Here is a 14,697-nt window from a genome sequence, read left to right on the forward strand (position 1 = left end):
TGATCTCCTGGTTCACGGGATTGAGCCCCAGGGGCTCTGTGCTAACAGGGTGGAGCCTGCTTGGGATTTTCTCTCTCTCCTCTCTGTCCATCTCCCACTCATTTTCTTTCTCTCTCTTTCTCAAAACAAATAAACATTAGAAAAATACTTTTGTATGATAATGAGTGTTTTAACATCACCTGTCTACATTTTTCTTCAATATATGAGCCACTAGAGTCCCTACTGTCACTGGAATTGCTCAGAACCCTATGTTTCATTTTCTTAAGATAATTTTTAATCTCCTAGAACTCCAGTTGTACCATTTCTCTGTTTAAGACTTTTGCGATAGATTGGCTACTTGTATTGGTCCTAATTCCTCGCTTCAAACGCCAACCTTAATCCTGCCATAAGCTAGTTTTAGTCTCATCCACTCATCATAGCCTTTTTTTTTTTCATATCCATTTCTCAACTAAATTTTCTTGGCCTTCACATAATCCAAGATCATGTTTTTGATTAATTTAGAATCTTACAAGCAGTCTTCTCACTTTTTTTTTTTTTAATTGGGTAATTTAGGAGAGCTCACTAACTACCCTTATTTCTATCATGATATATACATTAGGGCTCCTAAATGATCATAAGGATCCAAAATGTACTGAGCATTTAAAGTGACAGGATCCTTCTCAAAGGAGCAATCTTAACAGGATCCTTCTCAAGGGAGCAATCTTAACAGACAAATTAATAAACAGAATGATGACTAAAGCAAATGAAGGAGTTCAGTCTAAAAGAAGTCAGGTTTAGGGTCACCTGGCTGGCTCAGTCAGTAGTGTGCAAAAAGAGCTCCACGTTGGGTGGAGAGAGAACTTAAAAATCTTGAAGAAAAAAAGGTTTCTATAGTTCATAACCTCACATTTCTTATGCATACTAAAAATGAATTCTAAGCTTACTGGGATAGAGAACTATTGTACAGTCAGAAAATAACAAAGTAATCTTTACTTCTTTTATTGTTAAAAAAGTTACATACAAATGAAGTATTACCACAGTGCATTCATTGATTGGGGTTCTTGCCGCCTTGTGGCATCCAGGATCCTGGTTGAAAGGTTTTACCAGTGCTGGTGGGAGCCACTGAGGGTTCTTCCTTTCCAAAGTATGGAGCAGAGGCGTGGCCTTTGATCTGAGTCTGAACTGGTGGAGCCAAAAGTTCTTCGTTCTCTTTGCTAAGGAGTTTTTCCTCTTCATAAAGGTCTTGGCTTTTCCTTTTAACGACTTCTCTATTTTTTTCATTCTTTAGGATTTCCTGCATATATATATTAATGAAAGAACTTATTAAATTTCTAATTAGAAGAATTAGGTTTTATGAAACTAAATAAAAACTAATAGGTTTTATGAAAATAAAAAAGCCAATAAAAATGTATATATATGATACTTGCTTTTACATTTAAATAATATATAGATAGGCACAGGGCAAGTTGAAAAAAAAAACTATCTGATAATATACCAGTGTTCTTTGAATTAAACAGCTCTGCCATCATATACCATAATAAGGTGTGAAGGACCATAAAATAAAAATATTTACTACCCAAGAAGTGAAACTACTTCACATGAAATACTACACAAGAGCATAAGTCACTCTCTCAAAGATCTTAAGCTTAGCAGCTATATTCTGGCTCACAACTGATAAGTGATTGCACTTTCTGCTGGAGATGAAGTGAAGGTGACGATGGCCTCAGAAAGATGCTCCTACCAATCTATTTTTCTGTGGGAATTAAAGCATGGATGCTACTGCCACCCCCTAAAGCGCCAGACCCAAGTCCCATCTGTGTCCCTTTCTGTTCTGGGGTGGTGTGGCAGTGAGGAGGAGGAGGAGGAGGATGGAATCGGAGTTTAGCATGCCCCAGACACCAGTGGCAGAGAGGCACTCTCAGAAAGTCTTCCTCTGGGAATGCAAGCTGGTGCAGCCACTCTGGAAAACAGTATGGACGTCCCTCAAAAAACTAAAAATAGAACTACCCTATGGCCCAGCAATTGCACTACTAGGCATTTATCCACGGGGTGCAGGTGTGCTGTTATGAAGGGACACATGCACCCCCATGTTTGTAGCAGCACTATCAACAATAGCCAAAGTATGGAAAGAGCCCAAATGTCCATCGATGGATGAATGGATAAAGAAGATGTGGTAGATGTATATCTATCTATCTATCTATCTATCTATCTATCTATCTATCTATCCATCCATCCAACCATACACACACAATGGAGTATTACTCGGCAATCCAAAAGAATGAAATCTTGCCATTTGCAACTACACGGATGGAACTGGAGAGTAATATGCTAAGTGACATTAGTCAAAGAAAGACAAAAATCATATGACTTCACTCCTATGAGGACTTTAAGAGACAAAACATGAACATAAGGGAAGGGAAACAAAAATAATATAAAAAACAGGGAGGGGGACAAAACAGAAGAGACCCATAAATATGGAGAACAAACTGGGGGTTATGGGAGGGGTTGTTGGAGAGGGGATGGGCTAAATGGGTAAGGGGCACTAAGGAATCTACTGAAATCATTGTTGCACTATATGCTAACTAATTTGGATGTACATTTAAAAAATAAACAAAAAAAAATGCTTCCTCAAATCAGTGCAAGCTATTTGTACAATGCAGTTCAGTCCCTAAGAGTTGCTATTCTACCTCGAAAGATCTATACCCCCAAATTACTGTATTTCATTGAATACAATCGAAACACTGAATTTTAGATTTAAGCATCACTGTTACATATCCCACTAAAAAGGGCAAACTCTACATATCCTCATTTCAGAGTTGTTAAAATTTGAAAAGATGTGCGTCTTAAAAACAGATGAAATATAGTCATTACATCTTTTATCTTTACTGATTCCTTCTTCCTCTTCTATCTTAATTCCTTTGAAATGGGTAATATTTTTAAATGTTCTTTTTGCTTATCTGTATTTAAAAAAATTTTCCTTAACATATATGTTATGTATGAAAAAAACTGAATGATCATGAAACTAATATTTGATAACACTGACAAAAACAAACTGGTGCAGCTACTCTGGAAAACAGAATGGAGGTTCCTCAAAAAGTTAAAAATAGAAGTATCCTATGATACAACAATTGCGCTACTAGGTATTTACCCTAAGGATACAATAATACAGATTCAAAGGGGTACATGCACCATGATGTTTGTGGCAGCATCCAGTGATGAATGGATAAAGAGTATGTGAGATGTACACACACACACACTAAAATTTTTTTAATGTTTCTTTTTGAGAGAGAGCATGAGCAGTGTAGGGACAGAGACAGACACACAAAATCCAAAGCAGGCTTCAGGCTCTGAGCTGTCAGCGCAGAGACTGCCATGAGTTTCGGACACACAAACTGCAGAATCATGACCCGAGCCAAAGTTGGATGCTTAACCACTAAGCCACCCAGGTGCCCCAAGAGTAGTCAGATTTTTAAGCATCCTGTTGAATTCTCAGGTGAAGTGATGATGCATCACAAAGAAAATTTCTCCCTTGGGGTGCCTGGGTGGCTCAGTAGGCTAAGCATCCGACTTCGGCTCAGGTCATGATCTTGGGGTTTGTGAGTTCGAGCCCCGCATCGGGCTCTGTGCTGGCAGCTCAAAGCCTGGAGCCTGCTTGAGATTCTGTCTCCCTCTTTGCCCCTCCCCCACCCACACTCGGTCTCTCTCTCTCTCTTAAAAATAAACATTAAAAAAATTAAAAAAATTAAAAAAAAAAAAGGAAATCTCTCAATATGATACTGGAGATACTGGAAGTAGACAAAAATACTTTTCCACATCTCCATACACTTTAGTACCTTCTGTGACCTACTGTGTCTTCATGGAAGTTCTTGGAGCAGAATGAAAGCTACAGGACAGGGTTGAACTTACACTATTAACCAACCACAGGTAGCAAAACGCTACTGAGAAGTTCCTATGCAGCTTGTTTGGTTTTGGTTTAAGAGGATCAGTCACATGGCCTGAAGCTGCCCATGCCTGCTTTATTTACCTCAGCTCTACTGCTGCAGTCTTCCAGCTGGCATAAGCCTCTAGCTTCTGCATAAAGGAAAACTGAGGGCAGAGAGCTGTTCTTTCTTTTGCTCTGTTTTCACATTTCTCTTCATTCACCATTACTCTACCAAATCAGTTTGGTAACTGCCAAAAACAGCCATCTAGGCAAACAAAAAGCCAATATGAATACATTAATTATTTTAACATATGAAGATAGATTAAAAATTTCAGAGTTGAAAAACATGGAGATTATAATTTCTCCTAGAAAAGAATTTACTTCTTTTTTCTTTTTTTAAAAACTAATTGTTACCAGACCCCTCCTAACGGCTTCCAGGAAAATTAAACAGAACATAAGTCATGTATGAAAGGAAACCTAGTTTTGTAAATATTTGTAATAGATAAAATGAAAGTACTTAGGTAGAAAAAATAGGAATTTGTGCACTTAAAGATAAACATCATTTTTAATAAAGCCTATTTGACAGTAGAAATTACCATAAAATAAGAATTCCTCCTTATATTTCCTTTGAACACCTTACGTCTCAATATGTTCATCAATAAAAACAGTATGTTTGTTTCAATGTGTAGAGATAAACCAAGAGCAAACAGGTCTTCCTTCAGATAAATGTTTATATGTTTAAAAAAATCCTTTTATTTGCTGCTTTTTAAAAAAATTATTATTTTTAACATTTATTTATTATTTAGAGTCAGAGAGAGACCGGGCATGAGCATGGGAGGGACAGAGAGAGGGGGAGACACAGAATCCAGAGCAGGCTCCAGGCTCTGAGCTGTCAGCACAGAGCGTGACATGGGGCTCAAACTCACAAACCGTGAGATCAAGACCTGAGCCAGGTGCTTAACCAGGCACCCCTATTCGCTGCTTTTTTCCCCTGACAGTATTTTTCAACATAAAAAAAGATAGTTGTTTCACTTGCATTGTACCACAATTTACTTAATGAGCAGACCTACTGTTGTTTCCAATATTGCACACTTTCATTTAAAAAAATAGCACCCTGATGACCATCCACACATTCTCGGTCCCTGAAACACAGTTGCAATGCCAAAATACCTCTTACTAGCTGGCACACCAAGAAGGTCACTTAACTTTTTTCAATCTCAGTTTATCTGAAAATGGGAATGAAGTGACTGTGTATATATAAATATTTACATGTCAACTACTCATCTGTATACTGTTCACATTGATAGGCTTTCTGAAAGTTTGTGGTTAAGACCATGGGCTCTACTGGGTGTTGTATGTAAGTGATGAATCACTGAATTCTGCTCCTGAATCCAATACTGTACTGTATGTTAACTAACTACAATTTAAATAAAAACATGAACAAAAAAAAAGACCATGGGCTCTGAAGCAAAACTACCTGCATATAAATGCCAGTTTGGCCATGTACTAGCTATGTGACCCCATCAATGTTGCTTAACCTCTCTGTGTTTCAGTTTCCTCATGTGTAAAATGAAGACAACAATGCTGTCTTCTTCAATGGGCTGTTCTAAGGACTGCGCAAGAATGGACTGCTGAGCAATGATAAGACAATAGAAGAGGGTACAGGTGACTTTTTAAACAGTGGACTTTATTTTTTTTTTAAATCACTTTATTTATTTATTTATTTATTTATTTATTTATTTATTTATTTATTTATTTCTAATATATGAAATTTATTGTCAAATTGGTTTCCATACAACACCCAGTGCTCATCCCAAAAAATGCCCTCTTCAATACCCATCACCCACCCTCCCCGCCCTCCCACCCCCCATCAACCCTCAGTTTGTCCTCAGTTTTTAAGAGTCTCTTATGCTTTGGCTCGCTCCCACTCTAGCCTCTTTTTTTTTTTTTTTTCCTTCCCCTCCCCCATGGGATTCTGTTAAGTTTCTCAGGATCCACATAAGAGTGAAAACATATGGTATCTGCCTTTCTCTGTATGGCTTATTTCACTTAGCATCACACTCTCCAGTTCCATCCACGTTGCTACAAAGGGCCATATTTCATTCTTTCTCATTGCCACATAGTACTCCATTGTGTATATAAACCACAATTTCTTTATCCATTCATCAGTTGATGGACATTTAGGCTCTTTCCACAATTTGGCTATTGTTGAGAGTGATGCTATAAACACTGGGGTACAAGTGCCCCTATGCATCAGTACTCTTGTATCCCTTGGGTAAATTCCTAGCAGTGCTTTTGCTGGGTCATAGGGTAGGTCTATTTTTAATTTTCTGAGGAACCTCCACACTGCTTTCCAGAGTGGCTGCACCAATTTGCATTCCCACCAACAGTGCAAGAGGATTCCCGTTTCTCCACATCCTCGCCAGCATCTATAGTCTCCTGATTTGTTCATTTTGGCCACTCTGACTGGCGTGAGGTGATATCTGAGTGTGGTTTTGATTTGTATTTCCCCGATGAGGAGCGACGTTGAGCATCTTTTCATGTGCCTGTTGGCCATCCGGATGTCTTCTTTAGAGAAGTGCCTATTCATGTTTTCTGCCCATTTCTTCACTGGCTTATTTGTTTTTCGGGTGTGAAGTTTGGTGAGCTCTTTATAGATTTTGGATACTAGCCCTTTATCCGATATGTCATTTGCAAATATCTTTTCCCATCCCATTGGTTGCATTTTAGTTTTGTTGGTTGTTTCCTTTGCTGTGCAGAAGCTTTTTATCTTCATGAAGTCCCAATAGTTCATTTTTGCTTTTAATTCCCTTGCCTTTGGGGATGTGTCACGTAAGAAATTGCTAGGGCTGATGTAAGAGAGGGTTTTGATGGTTTCCTGTCTCACATTCAGGTCCTTTATCCATTTTGAGTTTATTTTTGTGAATGGTGTGAGAAAGTGGTCTAGTTTCAACTTTCTGCATGTTGCTGTCCAGTTCTCCCAGCACCATTTGTTAAAGAGACTGTCTTTTTTCCATTGGATATTCTTTACTGCTTTGTCAAACAGTAGTTGGCCATACTTTTGTGGGTCTAGTTCTGGGGTTTCTATTCTATTCCATTGGTCTATGTGTCTGTTTTTGTGCCAATACCATGCTGTCTTGATGATTACAGCTTTGTAGTAGAGGCTAATGTCTGGGATTGTGATGCCTCCTGCTTTGGTCTTCTTCTTCAAAATTACTTTGGCTATTCGGGGCCTTTTGTGATTCCATATGAATTTTAGGATTGCTTGTTCTAGCTTTGAGAAGAATGCTGGTGCAATTTTGATTGGGATTGCATTGAATGTGTAGATAGCTTTGGGTAGTATTGACATTTTAACAATATTTATTCTTCCAACCCATGAGCACGGAATGTTTTTGCATTTCTTTATATCTTCTTCAATTACCTTCATAAGCTTTCTATAGTTTTCAGCACACAGATCTTTTACATCTTTGGTTAGATTTATTGCTAGGTATTTTATGCTTCTTGGTGCAATTGTGAATGGGATCAGTTTCTTTATTTGCCTTTCTGTTGCTTCATTAGTAGTGTATAAGAATGCAACTGATTTCTGTACATTGATTTTGTATCCTGCGACTTTGCTGCATTCATGTATCAGTTCTAGCAGACTTTTGGTGGAGTCTATTGGATTTTCCATGTATAATATCATGTCATCTGCAAAAAGTGAAAGCCTGACTTCATCTTTGCCAATTTTGATGCCTTTGATTTCCTTTTGCTGTCTGATTGCTGATGCTAGCATTTCCAACACTATGTTAAACAACAGCAGTGAGAGTGGACATCCCTGTCGTGTTCCTGATCTCAGGGGGAAAGCTCTCAGTTTTTCCCCATTGAGGATGATATTAGCTGTGGGCTTTTCATAAATGGCTTTTATGATGTTTAAGTATGTTCCTTTTATCCCGACTTTCTCGAGGGTTTTTATCAAGAAAGGATGCTGAATTTTGTCAAATGCTTTTTCTGCATCGATTGACAGGATCATATGGTTCTTATCTTTTCTTTTATTAATGTGATGTATCACGTTGATTGATTTGCGAATGTTGAACCAGCCCTGCATCCCAGGAATGAATCCCACTTGATCATGGTGAATAATTCTTTTTATAAGCTGTTGAATTCGATTTGCTAGTATCTTATTGAGAACTTTTGCATCCATATTCATCAGGGATATTGGCCTGTAGTTCTGTTTTTTTACTGGGTCTCTGTCTGGTTTAGGAATCAAAGTTATACTGGCTTCATAGAATGAGTCTGGAAGTTTTCCTTCCCTTTCTATTTTTTGGAATAGCTTGAGAAGGATAGGTATTATCTCTGCTTTAAATGTCTGGTAGAATTCCCCAGGGAAGCCATCTGGTCCTGGACTCTTATTTGTTGGGAGATTTTTGATAACTGATTCAATTTCTTCGCTGGTTATAGGTCTGTTCAAGCTTTCTATTTCCTCCAGTTTGAGTTTTGGAAGAGTGTGGGTGTTTAGGAATTTGTCCATTTCTTCCAGGTTGTCCAGTTTGTTGGCAGATAATTTTTCATAGTATTCCCTGATAATTGCTTGTATTTCTGAGGGATTGGTTGTAATAATTCCATTTTCATTCATGATTTTATCTATTTGGGTCATCTCCCTTTTCTTTTTGAGAAGCCTCGCTAGAGGTTTATCAATTTTGTTTATTTTTTCAAAAAACCAATTCTTGGTTTCATTGATCTGCTCTACAGTTTTTTTAGATTCTATATTGTTTATTTCTGCTCTGATCTTTATTATTTCTCTTCTTCTGCTGGGTTTGGGGTGTCTTTGCTGTTCTGCTTCTATTTCCTTTAGGTGTGCTGTTAGATTTTGTATTTGGGATTTTTCTTGTTTCTTGAGATAGGCCTGGATTGCAATGTATTTTCCTCTCAGGACTGCCTTCGCTGCATCCCAAAGCGTTTGGATTGTTGTATTTTCATTTTTGTTTGTTTCCATATATTTTTAAATTTCTTCTCTAATTGCCTGGTTGACACATTCATTCTTTAGTAGGGTGTTCTTTAACCTCCATGCTTTTGGAGGTTTTCCAGACTTTTTCCTGTGGTTGATTTCAAGCTTCATAGCATTGTGGTCCAAAAGTATGCATGGTATGATCTCAATTCTTGTATACTTATGAAGGGTTGTTTTGTGACCCAGTATGTGATCTATCTTGGAGAATGTTCCATGTGCACTGAAGAAGAAAGTATATTCTGTTGCTTTGGGATGCAGAGTTCTAAATATATCTGTCAAGTCCATCTGATCCAGTGTATCATTCAGGGCCCTGTTTCTTTATTGACCATGTGTCTAGATGATCTATCCATTGTTGTAAGTGGGGTATTAAAGTCCCCTGCAATGTCCACATTCTTGTCAATAAGGTTGCTTATGTTTGTAATTGTTTTATATATTTGGGGGCTCCTGTATTCGGTGCATAGATATTTATAATTGTTAGTTCTTCTTGATGGATAGACCCTGTAATTATTATATAATGCCCTTCTTCATCTCTTGTTACAGCCTTTAATTTAAAGTCTAGTTTGTCTGATATAAGTATGGCTACTCCAGCTTTCTTTTGACTTCCAGTAGCATGATAAATAGTTCTCCATCCCCTCACTTTCAATCTGAAGGTCTAAAATGAGTCTCTTGTAGACAGCAAATAGATGGGTCTTGTTTTTTTATCCATTCTGATACCCTATGTGTTTTGGTGGCCCATTTAGTCCATTTATGTTCAGTGTTATTATAGAAAGATATGGGTTTAGAGTCATTGTGATGTCCATAGGTTTCATGCTTGTAGTGGTGTCTCTGGTACTTTGTGTCACAGGATCCCCCTTAGGATCTCTTGTAGGGCTGGTTTAGTGGTGATGAATTCCTTCAGTTTTTGTTTGTTTGGGAAGACCTTTATCTCTCCTTCTATTCTAAATGACAGACTTGCTGGATAAAGGATTCTTGGCTGCATATTTTTCTGTTCATCACATTGAAGATTTCCTGCCATTCCTTTCTGGCCTGACAAGTTTCAGTAGAGAGATCGGTCACGAGTCTCATAGGTCTCCCTTTATATGTTAGAGCACGTTTATCCCTAGCTGCTTTCAGAATTTTCTCTTTATCCTTGTATTTTGCCAGTTTCACTATGATATGTCGTGCAGAAGGTCGATTCAAGTTACGTCTGAAGGGAGTTCTCTGTGCCTCTTGGATTTCAATGCCTTTTTCCTTCCCCAGATCTGGGAAGTTCTCAGCTATGATTTCTTCAAGTACACCTTCAGCACCTTTCCCTCTCTCTTCCTCCTCTGGAATACCAATTATGCATAGATTATTTCTCTTTAGTGCATCACTTAATTCTCTATTTTTCCCCTCATACTCCTGGATTTTTTTATCTCTCTTTTTCTCAGTTTCTTCTTTTTCCATAATTTTATCTTCTACTTCACCTATTCTCTCCTCTGCCTCTTTAATCCGAGCTGTGGTCATCTCCATTTTATTTTGCAGCTCATTAATAGCATTTTTTAGCTCCTCTTGGCTGTTCCTTAGTCCCTAGATCTCTGTAGCAATAGATTCTCTGCTGTCCTTTATACTGTTTTCAAGCCCAGCGATTAATTTTATGACTATTATTCTAAATTCATTTTCTGTTATATTGTTTAAATCGTTTTTGATCATTAGCTGTTGTTATTTCCTGGACTTTTTTTGAGGGGAATTCTTTCGTTTCGTCATTTTGGATAGTCCCTGGAGTGGTGCGGCACTGCGGGGCACTTTCCCTGTGCTGACTTGAATAACTTGTGGTGGGCGGGGCTGCAGTCAGACCTGATATCTGCCCCCAGCCCACCGCTGGGGCCATGGTCAGACTGGTGTGTGCCTTCTCTTTCCCTCTCCTAGGGGCGGGATTCACTGTGGGGTGGTGTGGCCCATCTGGGCTACTTGCACACTGGCATACTTGTGGTGCTGGGGATCTGGCGTATTAGCTGGGGTGGATTGGCAAGGTGCACGGGGGCGGGAGGGGCAGGCTCAGCTCGCTCTTCCTTGGGATATCCGCTTTGGGAGGGGCCCTGCAGCACCGGGAGAGAGTCAGACCCGCCGGAGGTATGGATCCGCAGAAGCACAGCGTTGGGTGTTTGCGAGGTGCAAGCAAGTTCCCTGTCAGGAACTGGTTCCCTTTGGGATTTTGGCTGGGGGATGGGTGAGGGAGATGGCGCTGGCGAGCACCTTTGTTCCCCACCAAACTGAGCTCTGTCGTCCCAGGGCTCAGCAACTTTCCCTCCCGTTGTCCTTCAGCCCTCCTGCTCTCCGAGCAGAGCTGTTATCTTATAACCTCCAGATGTTAAGTCCTGTTTGCTGTCCGAACACACTCCGTCCGGCCCCTCCTCTTTTGCAAGCCAGACTCGTGGCTCTGCTTGGCTGGGGGGCTGCCCCTCCGACCTGGCTCCCTCCCGCCAGTCCGTGTAGCGGGCACCACCCTATCCTCTTCTGTGGGCCTCTCATCTGCGCTTGGCTCTGGAGAATCCGTTCTGCTAGTCTTCTGGCGGTTTTCTGGGTTATTTAGGCAGGTGTGGGTGGAATCTAAGTGATCTGCAGGACACGGTGAGCCCAGCGTCCTCCTACGCCGCCATCTTCCTTAAACAGTGGACTTTAAATAGTGGCTCAACAGGTGGATTATTTATTCCATTTTATTAAAAACATAAATGTACCAAATTTATATTCTCCTTCTTTCCAACTTAGAGAAGAAATAAAGTTTCTTCAATACTTATACCCTGTTTAAGTAAGTACTTAAAATTTCAACTATTTTGTAACAAATATTGAATAACTCTTTGTTGTGAAAATTTTGTAAATAGCAGAATCCCCAAATCAGTTGCTATTCTTATGATGAACAAATAGACAGAATCTGTGATTTTGCTGGGTTGAAAAATCTTCAATATTTTAATGTGTTACAGCTTCCAACAAAGGCAGCAACAATTATCACTGGGTTGAGAATAGAGGTGTTAGTAAAACACAGTCTACTGGCTTGAGAACAAGATAGAGTAACTGGTACCACACTAGTCTTTCGGCCGTAAACAACTAGAAATCCAGACAAAAAGTACTAAACTTTTCAGATATTAAACAAGTGGTAGTACAGTATGGTGCTCCCTGAGAGAACAAATGAGGTAAGTGCTGTATTACCTGAGCTTTCTTCCTGGAGGCATATTATGGGGTTCTGCACAGAGTGGGGAAACCCAAGCAGAATTTGGTGGTCTTGTTGTGCTAGAGAGATGTTGTTTATGGATTCTGAGGAGGCCAGAATTTGTGAGGCAGAATACCAGAATATACAGAGAAAAAGTTCTAGAAATCTGTAGAGGGGACCACCTGAGTGTACAGCTGAGTATTAAGCTGTATGAGGGTAGGGTGAGATAATACAGGGCCAGGAAGGTCAATTTCTGGTTAACGAGTAAATACTAGGAGCTATAAACTGAACAACTGCTTGAGACTGCCTGAGACTAAAAGACATTCAAGTTCTAATCAGCCAGAGATGCCTCACTGAACACACAGGCCATTCGGTATATATAAACACTTCTGAAAGATCAAAGATCACTCTTTAGGAGTAAGGATAAGTTGGCATGAGAGCAGAGGTGACTCTACACATGCATTGGACCATACAATAGCCACTAGCCACACACTGTTATTTAAATTATTTAAAATAAAATAAATCCAGTTCCTCAATTGCACTAGACACATTTCAAGTGGAAAGAGCAAATATAAAACATTTTCATCATTGTAGAAGCTCCTATTTTGATACCACTGCTAGATCAACCCTAACAAAACTTAAAAATAAGCCTCTAAAAGTTTGGGCTGATTAACATGTAATTTCAAATACTCCAAAACAAAACTCAACATTTTTAAAAGGAGGACAAGAAAACCCAGACAGTAAGCAATACATTATTTCAATGTTCATCATCCAATCAAGAAGTGAAGAAGGAAAGTGTGACCATGCCAATCAACAGAAACAGACCCAAACATGATAGAAATTGTTCATTAATTAGGTGGTAAATACAAAGACTTTATCACAGCTACTATAAATACATTCTAAGACATAAAATTGAACATAAAGTGAAAAACAGAAACTATTAAAAAGAACCAAGTGGAACTTATACAGGTGAAAAATATATTAGGTGAAAAATATGATGGACTTGCCCAACAGCAAATTTGACACTGCAGAAGAAAACAACAATGACTCTGAAAACAAGGCAGTGGAAACTCCAAACTGATGCAAGAGAGAGAAAAAAAAATTAAAAGCTGAACTAGAGCCTCAGTGAGCTGTGGGACAATATCAAGCAGTCTAACATACATGTAAGTGGAGTCACAGAGAAGAGACAGAAAGGGGTGGAAATAATGAGTAAAAATATTCCAAATCAATAAAACAAATCTACAAAACAAAACAAAACAAAAAAACTACAAGCAGGAGAAATACAAAACCAAAGCACATCAAAATCAAATTGCTAAAAACTAATGGTAAAGAGAAAATCTTAAAATCAGCTACAGAAAAAAAAAGATTTACAGAAGAAACTAAAATAAATACTACTGAGTTCTTATCAGAAAGAATACAAGGTATAAAACAATGGATGTGCTGAAAGATAACAAAACTGTCAACTTAAAATTCTTTATCAAGTGAAAATATCCTTCAAAAATATAGGCAAAATAACATTTTCAGACAAAGGCTGAATTTATCACAAACCCCTACTACAGGAAACATTAAAGAAAGTACTTCAGGTTGAAGGAAAATGATACAGATGAAAACGTGAACCTACATAAATGAAGGAATAGTGACAGAAATGACCAGAATGGAAGACATCATTGTATGGAAAAATGTTAGTTTTGTAGACACCCTGTTAGGTGCTTGGTGCCCTCGAACTTTATGTCACCCACTATAAATTCCTTGAGCACATGAAGAGCATCATCACACTTTCCATGAAACTACTGCTATAGATTTTGAGGCTTATCATGATTGTACCCTCATCAAAACAACTTCTCAAGGCTTGCAAAGATACCAGTTACCACTAAATTGATAAGCAGGACAGCCTGAAGGCACAGAAGCATGCAGCCCTTAAATTAATAAATACCACTAGGTGGGAGGCAGACAATGCTTCATTCCCTCTCTATTCCCATCCAACAAAGAGTGTCTGTCCACCAAGCCTTCCATATCTTATACCATTGACTGCGCTTCCGTGACCTGGGATTTGAAGCAGTATATCAACAATGGCCCTCCTCCATCTGAGGCTGAGCCCAGTGGAGCTGACAATCAGAAAGTCATGCATGAGGTCAACCCCATTCTGAGAGGGTCACATCCAAGAGTCCCCTGGAATGAAGTACCGAAGGATATAATTTTTAACTAATCTCAAGGAAGAAGAGGAAGAACCCATACTCCACAAGGCATGAACTATATCAAAATCCGTTATTTCAGAACTTTCTCTAAATATATTGTTAATGAATGACTATTCTCTGACAATCTCCCTCATTTCTAAAGGCAGCAGGGTATTCAGTTAGAGCAAATTAGCTTTTATAAAAGAGCCCTGACAATGGGAAAAGAAACAAATTCAGTTGTAAAAAGCTTTCAATGTTTGAATGTATGTATTTTTCTATGTATATTATGCATTACTATTGTTTGTGAAGGATTACACTGAAAAGACTTTAAAAAAAAAAAAAGGAAAGGCTTGGGGTGCCCGGGTGGCTCAGTTGGTTTAGCGTCCAAGTTCGGCTCAGGTCATGATAGTACAGTTCATGAGTTTGAGCCCTGCATCAGGCTTGCGGCTGTCAGTGCAGAGCCCACTTTAGA

At 38.9% G+C, this 14,697-nt stretch overlaps 1 protein-coding gene across 1 annotated transcript in view; it reads right to left on the minus strand.

The window, feature by feature from the left end:
- Nucleotides 1–962: 962 nt before the first annotated feature.
- Nucleotides 963–14,697, minus strand: part of NDUFAF2 (NADH:ubiquinone oxidoreductase complex assembly factor 2) — a 168,472-nt gene continuing 154,737 nt past the window's right edge. Inside the window, exon 4 of the mRNA XM_078449568.1 lies at nt 963–1,273. Coding sequence (XP_078305694.1) covers nt 1,025–1,273 — 249 coding nt within the window. The 3' untranslated portion in view covers nt 963–1,024. The remainder of the gene's footprint in view (nt 1,274–14,697) is intronic.

Source organism: Panthera onca, chromosome A1 (genome assembly GCF_046562875.1).
Source record: "Panthera onca isolate mPanOnc1 chromosome A1, mPanOnc1 haplotype 2, whole genome shotgun sequence".
NCBI lineage: Eukaryota > Metazoa > Chordata > Mammalia > Carnivora > Felidae > Panthera > Panthera onca.